At 37.2% G+C, this 8,654-nt stretch overlaps 1 protein-coding gene across 2 annotated transcripts; it reads left to right on the plus strand.

Moving 5' to 3' along the window:
• Nucleotides 1-3,971: 3,971 nt before the first annotated feature.
• On the plus strand, nucleotides 3,972-6,916 carry LOC103459178 (transcription factor Spi-C). 2 transcript variants are annotated; one of them, XM_008400531.1, is made up of 5 exons: nucleotides 3,972-4,867; nucleotides 4,962-5,049; nucleotides 5,124-5,245; nucleotides 5,326-5,431; nucleotides 6,224-6,916. In XM_008400531.1, exons 1-5 carry the CDS (start codon nucleotides 4,793-4,795, stop codon nucleotides 6,703-6,705), a joined length of 873 nt encoding a protein of 290 aa, XP_008398753.1. In that variant the 5' UTR covers nucleotides 3,972-4,792; the 3' UTR covers nucleotides 6,706-6,916. The 2 variants fall into 2 exon arrangements, with proteins under 2 accessions (XP_008398753.1, XP_008398754.1); XM_008400532.1 differs by having other exon boundaries at nucleotides 5,329-5,431.
• Nucleotides 6,917-8,654: the final 1,738 nt, after the last annotated feature.

Raw genomic sequence — 8,654 nt, forward strand, 5'->3', positions numbered from 1 at the left:
ATCTTGTAGTTCATCTGTTTATTTTTTGCTTGAAACTAAAAAATGTTTGATGAATTGAAACATCCAAGTTTGATGAAAAACAAAAAAATGGAAGAAATGAAAAAAGCTGCTCACAGACGATGGCTAGCAGTTGGTTTTAGCCATCAAGTTGTCAACATAACGCACTAAATCTTCAATGCATGTGATATATAACAGAGAAGGGGATGTAGAGCTTTCTTAGCATTACGACAACTAGATAACAAGGTCAGTTTTTAAATAAAAACAAATAGCGAGGGAGAGGGAAGTAGGTCAGCTATGCTAGCTTGACTTTGACAATCGTAATATGTAGATGCGCTGCAGAATTTTGTGTGCAGTTAAAAATTTAAAAAAAGGCATGTCGTTTTTTATGTTGAATCCTGATAGACCAGTGGAGCTGCCGTCAGTCAGTTGCTATGGCAACGGGTGTGTATTTAGAGTGGGTTACGCAGAGAATGCGAAAAAAAGAATAAGAGTGGTTTTGAGTTGTTCTTCAACGGTTTTTCTGCGTTTTATTTTTCACTTTGCTGTGTGGAGCTGCACTGAATTAATAATACCAACATCTCCAGGTTTCATTTTGATAACGGATTTGTTCCACAGCGGCGATGTGGCTATGCAAAAAAAATCGTCTTTTTGCCCTTCAGTTTTGTGCTAAATTTCAAGAATGTCCACATAATAGAAAACCTGTGAAGATTAAGGATTCTTGTACTAGAAGATGGGGATTAAAACCAATTATTAAAAAATATAAATGCCACTGCCGACGTTAAATGTTAAATACATGCAATTCAAATGAACATTAGAAAAAAAAGACAAGAAACGGTGTCAAACTGCTGATACTTTCTGCACTCTGCACTTCAACTATAAACAATAGTGTACAAAAAAAACATAAACACACACCGGAGCAACTTGGTTATCAGTTGTTCTCTGGTGTGCTCATCCAGGACACGCTGATCTCCTAGATAATGATTACGACTCTGCGGTTACACCAGCTTTCAGCCTACTAGACTGATTACACACGAATGGCTTTGACACTTCTTGATTTTCATCGAGTGCCAGTAAATAAAGAAGAACAATAGGGCTGACTGTGCTGCGGTTTGCCCGCCGCACCCACACTGCAGCCAACATGCACGCAGTTATTGAAATGAGAAGGGGAAGGGAAGTGCCTCTTTGTTCGGAGATACAGCTGCAGATCAAACACAAACATGATAGTCCTCTTTGAAAATGGTTTATGCCAAACCGATGTTCCACTAAAACAGGACAAAAATGTGCTTTCAGTACATGTGGCTTTTTAAAGGTAAACGGAAAAAGCTAATTATATTTCTATATAGTTAAGCGTTATTTACCACTTGATTAAAACTATTTTACAGAAGTTACTGAATAATCTCTGGTCATAAAATGTAATAGAATAGTAGGTCGATCAATCACTGATAAAGAAAAGCATGACCACAGCATGATGCTGCCACCACCATGACGAGGGTGTTCTGACCAGGTCACCTTCTTATTTAGGGGATTTCGTATGCTCCATCAACATAAACTAGTAGATATTTTTATAGTGGAAAGCAAGTAAAGTCTTTTTGGGTATGGGCTTTGACTAGGCCGTTCTAACACATGAATATGTTGTGATACGAATCACTCCACTGCAACTTTCTGACAGATTTTCTTCATTTGACCTCTGATTAGCTTCTTTGTTCCTAAAGAAAACTCATCACCTCAGCATGATGCTGCTGCCACCACCACGTTTCACTCTTTGCATAAAGGACAAAATTTACATCTACATTCTTTTTTATCTCATCTGATCAGAGCATCTACTGTCATGTGTTTGTTGTGGTCCTTACTGGGACAAACCACTAAATGTGTGACTGTATTTCAACTCTTCCATGAAGGTCAGATTCATGGTCTGTTGATTAATACTCGTAAAAGCACCTCCTTCTATAAGTTTTTAATGAGCTGTGGCAAATAGCAGATGGGATTGTCCCTGCTCTTATTTAACCTAATTTCATCAGACTCTTTTTACACCATTTGAATATTAAATGTGACATGGTGTGTCATTAGTGGTGGGCATAAGGGGATTTAGCCCTTTACTAGCTGCTTGCTATTCTAGTTTTTTTTAATTAAACTGTATGTTAATCTTACGATTACAATGAAGTATTAGGACCATGCTAAGTAAAAAATATATTTTGAGAATAATGTCATAGTATTATGATTTTATATGATGGTATTATTCAATATTATAAAATAAGATATTTTATACTTTATATTATGTACATAAATATTTTATAATATCAACAAAATATTATGATTTCATTATAATAGCATACTATGAAACCATAATGACTTCATTGGTGCAATATTATAAATTTATTCTTGAAATCTGACTTTATTCTCATGTTACGACTTAAGACTCGTAATATGAATTTATTCTCATTATACTACAACTTTGATATCATAACTTTATTTCTGTAATTTTATTGTAATTAACCGCTGGCAAATATTTATAGTTATTGGGAAAACTAAGCACATACATCCTGCTTCAAAGGATATATGCGCTTTGAAGCAGCTTTGTGCCACAAAGCACACAAGTGCTAATAGTCAACACATATTCTTAATCAATAATCTGCAACTATGTGGAAGTAGGAGTTGGGGATTTTCCTGCCATCAAGCCACAAATAAATGTCCAAAGCAGCATGAAAAGCTCAGAAAAAGAATCGGCAGCAAATCTAATTTCAACTGCCAAAGATTCAAACTCTTCAGCTGATCTACAACAAAAGGTCAAGTTGGCCCAGTCAAAGTCCAGATCTAAAACTGAGAGGAGCAGGACCTCAAAACAGTTAGCGAATGCCCACAAAATGAACTGTTGCTGAAGCATTCTGTGTTTAGGGACTTTGGCTTGATGATTTAATCTCTGGAGGAAATGACATCATCTCATGTTTCCTCTTACAAAACATCATACGAGACACATCTCTACCAGCAATTAATGTAAAAAGAAGAAGAAGCACAAATAACTGTGAACAAATGCTGGTTTACATAAAAATGTATAAAATACAGCAAATTTCTGAAACAGTGTTCTTAAAACTGAGTTGTTGATTTTTTATTTTTTTCCAAAAAAGATGAGAACTTCTGGATTATTTATTTTTTTTAGAAAAAGTATATTTGAACAACAGAGTATAATATGTCAACCTAATAGGAGGAGTTGCATAAATAGTTATAAATAAATTATTTTTTGTATAAAAATTAATAAATATATTGCAAATTTGCTAAACAATGTTCTTAAAACAAAAGTATTTTTCAAAAAAGGTGTGAAATTATGGATTTTCTTTTGACTAACTGGATATTTGAACAGTGGGTTATATAATATTATTCAAATTGTACAAGTACTTATACATATAAAATACAGCTAATTTATAAAATGTTCTCCAAAAAAAAGGTTTTTCGCAAAGTGTAAAATTTGAGATTATGTTTTAGTTAAGCAGCACATCTGAACATTAGATTATATAAGTTTTCAATTAAAGGAGTTGCATAAAAAGCCTTAGATAAATGCTTTCTTGCACAAAAATGCAGTAAAATATAGCAAAATAAATAAGTAAAGTTTTTTTTATGCAAAAAATGTTTGAAATTCAGAATTATTGTTTAGATAAGTGGGATATTTGAACAACAGGTTATTTAAAGAAAGTAACCAAGCTTTGGCTTCAGCTGCAGGCTGACAGCTTGTGGTCTCTAATTTATGGAGCTTCACCCTGAATGGGAGCAGGGAAAGACGGAGTGGGAGAGGGGGAAAAGGTTTGTGGTTCTTTGTTTTTATCAGCCTGCTGCACCAGCAGGAAACACACGTCTAATTACACACACACACACACACACACGCACACACACACGCAGGTTTGCATGCTTCCAGCCAACAAGGTCATTTCCTGCGACACTGTGTATTTATTGCTTGAAATTAACAGAGAAAAACCAGCTTAAAGAGTGAAAATCTCAACATTTTTTAATACAAATCCCTTCACACTCTTGTGAAGTAATGTGGGGAAAGCTGATTATGTAACCTTTTATTCACGCATTAATCCAAGCGTGTCCAACTCTTTTGTCTGAGCGGTGTGTGCCGCGAAGCGCTCCGGGCCGAAAGGGGAACTTCAGGAACGAGTCAGTTGATATTTAAAACTGCAGCAGAGAGATAAATTAACTTCTCAAAAAAAGGATTGTTTATTTGAACAGCAGGGCGGACTCTGTTGGGCAAAGAAAGACACGAGTCGGCCCTGCAGTAGCCAGCGCAGCATTAACCATTAACTTATACAATCACGACCAGAAGTCTTTATAGTGTTCGGGTAAATTGGGTGTTTAATTGGTCTTGACTTTTATTGCCTCATTTTCGGCCTAAGCGCTGCAGGTTGATGTCGAAAGCAGCATTTTGTGTGAAATAAAGCTGATAATTGAAAGTGAAAAAAGGAAAAGGAAACTCAAGAAAATATGAGAAACTCAGCCCTTAACCTGCAGCTTTGAACGCAGATCTGTATATTAGATATATGTCAAGCGCCCTGTATGCAAATTCTTTGGTCAGGCTGCAAATTGGTGGTATTCCTGGCTTAAGTTTGCACAGAAAAGACCTTTTTGTTGTTTGTAGATTGTGATCTTGGCAATCCGGGAGGGAGAGAAATGCTCAGCATTATCTGTGCTACCAGGAAAGAAGAAGTGTGCGACATTAACGCATTTAAATTGACCTGCCGCTCTGCCCATTAATGTGGCGGAGGTGCTGGAGTTCTGCGTCACGTATATATACCTGTGCAAGATGTGTACCTGCACCATTCGCTTTATTAGGACAGAAATGGCCTCCTCTGAGGGAAACACTCCGACCTATAAGATGGTGAGTTGTAAGAATCCTCTACATATGCAACCAGGATGGTATTTTACTCAACTTTTTTCTATTTTAAGCCTGATTTCTCTGTTTTTTTTTCCAGATGTCTTTAGACCCTGATATCAACCAACACTTTCAGGATGCAATAGATGTGATCCAGCAGCATTCACACAACGCATACTGCGATCCAGGTACGTCCTATTACATCTCAACAGATCGAAAACATGTTTGATGAACACAATTTTTAACTTAATTTCTCTTCCAGAGGGTAAATATTTTGAGACGCTGGGCAGCCAGCCGTCGTCTCTGCAGGTTCAGATGTCCTACCATGTCTTCGCACACCAATCTGACATCCCAGCTGTAGGCTACGACTGGAGCGAAACGGCTGTAAGTGTTACAAAGCACCTGCATTTTGGAAATCGATTAACTTTAGTCTTAATTTTAACACTTAATCTTGAATCTCTTAGCAGCACTCCTGGCCTCAGGTCATCCCCGACGTCTCGTTGAGCCACTCGGTGCAGAACGATTCGCCGCATTTCTACTCCATCATCCCACCGCAGAGGAACAGCAAAGGTGATTTCATGTTAAGGCTTATAATCTGCAAAAACACAAAATCTTACCAAGAATTTTGTCACATTCCTAAAATGTTTAAGGCAAAAAAAAATAATAATAATAATTTTTGATTAAAAAAAAAAAATGGAAAGAAAGAAGTAGTGATTTTTTTTCTTTTTCCAAAATCACTTTAGGCTATTATTTTAGAAAGGTGTCATTTTTTCTTCTAGTTTCTAATGCAAATATCTTTGCACAAAACTAACTTACAAGTAACTTTTCAGCAAGATATAGGAGCTTGTTTAACATAAATGATCCCTCAAAATTATTGAAAAAGTTCTATTTCCACTGGTAGATTATTTCACTTAAGACATTTTCCCCATGCTATAAATTAAATAATCTGCCAGTGAACTTAGCACTTTTTCAACAACTTAAAGGAATTATTTATTTAAAGCAACCTGCTAGTTACTTCTCAGTCAGGTTTGTCTTATTTCAAGCATACTAACCTACAAAAACCCTTTCAGCAAGAAATAGGAGCTTGTTTTAAGTTAATAATTCCTTAATATTGAAGAACAAGTACTAATTTCATAAACTGCCAATGGAACTAGAACTTTTTCATCATATTAAGGAATTATTAACTTAAAACAAGCTCCTATATCTTACTGGAAGGCTATTTTTAACTCAGTTTTGTCTTTTTTTTAAGTGTACCAAGTTATATGAACTAGAAACTGTTAAGATTTTGCGTTTTTGCAGTGTAAGAGAGCAACTTTTGACGTTTAATCAGCACTAAAACGGGTGTAAAATCCATGTTGGCAGGACGTAAGAAGCTGAGGTTGTACGAGTATCTCCATGAAGCCCTTAACGACCCCAGCATGGGCGACTCGATACAGTGGACGGACAGCAGCAGCGGCACGTTCCACTTCATCTCCAAGAACAAAGAGAAGCTGGCCGAGTGCTGGGGCCAGCGCAAGGGCAACCGCAAAACCATGACCTACCAGAAGATGGCAAGAGCCCTGAGGAACTACAGCCGCACCGGCGAGATCGTCAAAGTGCGCCGCAAGCTCACCTACCAGTTCAACCCGGATATCCTGCACAGGCTCGGCTCGGCGCAGGTACCCATGCACCTGCAGCGCCCGTCTGCGCAGGACGACGCCCACAGTCTGCAGGAAAGCCCGTCCGAGCAGAGCTACCCCGCGTCGGCGGCGGCAGACTGGCACGGCTGGTACGGACACTACCAGCTTCAGGAAGACTACGACCTGGCGGCGAGCTTCACCTCACACAGCTCAGCCAAACTGTGAGCCGACAGGCAGCAGATCCTGAAACTGTTTTGTCGTTTGGAGGGATTCTCTAAAAGACTCTCGTCTGCATGTTGCACCTAAATGTTCTGTGGATGATCAGCTAAAAGCAGCACACGATGTGGTCCAGTCATTTCAGCAGTTTCTGTAAATAATCTGTAAATATTGTCAAAAATGATGTTGAAATTGAAGTAAAAGATTATGTTCTCGTTTTGATATGCATCCTTATTTTTGAAGTCTTTTTTATCTGAGCTGTTTTGGTTCTACATGAAGAAACATACATTTTTCTCTCTAAACTGTTTTGATAGCTGTATATTTTATTCGATATTTTGTTTATTTACGTAGTTATACTCATTTAATAGTGGAAAACAGCTCTGTTCATGCAAGTTATTGAACACTGTAAAGCGTGCATTGTATTATTATTATTGAGCTGACCTTTTAAAATTTCCAGTGGCATTTAATAAAATCACCCAACAGAGGATCAGATAAAAAGATTATCTATAAATCTCCTGCAGGGCATCAAACAATCACTTTTAAACAATAAAAATAAGCTTTGATCTATATAATTTGAACTCTTACGGTTAAATTCTTATTGAAAAATAAAAAAATGTTTTTTAAAATATGAAAAATTTAGCCTAAAATATCTAACTGTGGAATAAATATATTAGAATTCGACCGTTTATTAAAAAGCTTATTTATTTGCAAAAACGATTTGTTGATGAAAACATTCATTTTAATTGTTTCAATAAATGTTTTATATTTGGAAAAAAAAAACTGCATCCCTATGCTTTCTTTCTTTCTAAACTTTTCATCTGTAATGAAATATTACAAAAGCCACGCGGAATAAATAAAAACTCAGACACATCCTGAGGAAAAATATCTAATTTGACAATTAAGCTATTCAAGCTTTAATCCTTGTTGAATGTCATTAAAATTATATTAAAATATGTTTGAAAATGGTGGAATAAATGTAATAGGATTAGACAACTTATTTTGAAGTTGATTTATTTGTAAAAACTACTTGCTAATAAAAACATGCATTTTAAATGTTTTAATAAATGTTCTATATCTGCAAAAAAGAAGAGAAAAAAAAAACTCCACTGCTGCGTTTTCTTCCTCCATGAATGAATTATTACAACAGAAAACATAAAAATTTAGACACATCCTGAGGAAAAGTGTGCCAGCCGTGGTGTTTTCTTTTTTCTCCTGAAATCGGAGCGCTGCGTTAAGGCTGCCTCCCATTCTGGGTCTTATCTGCTCCAGCGGGGAGGATGTGGTCAGTGTCGGTGAGCTGCCTGGTGGGGCTTTGTGGGATCGCTGGTCATTGTTTCAGGGAGTTCAGGCTGCAGGAGACGTTTGGTGATGTGCTAACATGGGAGGGTATAAGAAGGGCTGCGTGTCTCAGAGTCACCTGGGTGAAACTGCAAAGACTGAACTACGGCAGATATTCATCGGTGATGGTAAAGAGCACACAAGCTTCACTTTAACTGCATTATGTCCTAATATTAATTTTAAAACTGTATCAGAATTCTTTCCAGGACACTCAGTCGGACTTGGAAGTGATTTTAGAGTTTCTGGAGGAATACTACAGACAAAGCATTCCAGAAAATGGTACAAAAACAACAAGAGGTTAATTTTAATAAACAATTTCAATTGATTTTGTTTTTACTTTTTTTTTTCCAGCAGAAAATAAATCTTGTGATTCAGTTGAGCCTGTGCATGGAGGAGATGTGGCTGTGAGGAGTCAAACCTGTGATGAAAACTGGGCATACCATGATGCATCTGTAAGCACACGCACACACACATGCACACAGACACACACACACACACCGATACGCACGCACACAGACTCACGCATGCGTACGCGCACACACACACACGCACGCACGCACGCACACACGCAAGCGCACGCACGTTTGTTTCCCTGTTAATGTTCAACAAGGTAAAGTAAC

The sequence above is a fragment of the Poecilia reticulata genome, linkage group LG23 (genome assembly GCF_000633615.1).
Source record: "Poecilia reticulata strain Guanapo linkage group LG23, Guppy_female_1.0+MT, whole genome shotgun sequence".
Taxonomy (NCBI): domain Eukaryota; kingdom Metazoa; phylum Chordata; class Actinopteri; order Cyprinodontiformes; family Poeciliidae; genus Poecilia; species Poecilia reticulata.

What these genes read in the sequence shown, in the direction of transcription:
- LOC103459178 (XM_008400531.1), top strand. Translation starts at nt 4,793, where the DNA reads ATGTGTACCTGCACCATTCGCTTTATTAGGACAGAAATGGCCTCCTCT. An exon ending in CAACGCATACTGCGATCCAG is followed by an intron (nt 5,050 to 5,123) that starts GTACGTCCTATT and finishes TTTCTCTTCCAG; the next exon opens with AGGGTAAATATTTTGAGACG. An exon ending in ACCGCAGAGGAACAGCAAAG is followed by an intron (nt 5,432 to 6,223) that starts GTGATTTCATGT and finishes CCATGTTGGCAG; the next exon opens with GACGTAAGAAGCTGAGGTTG.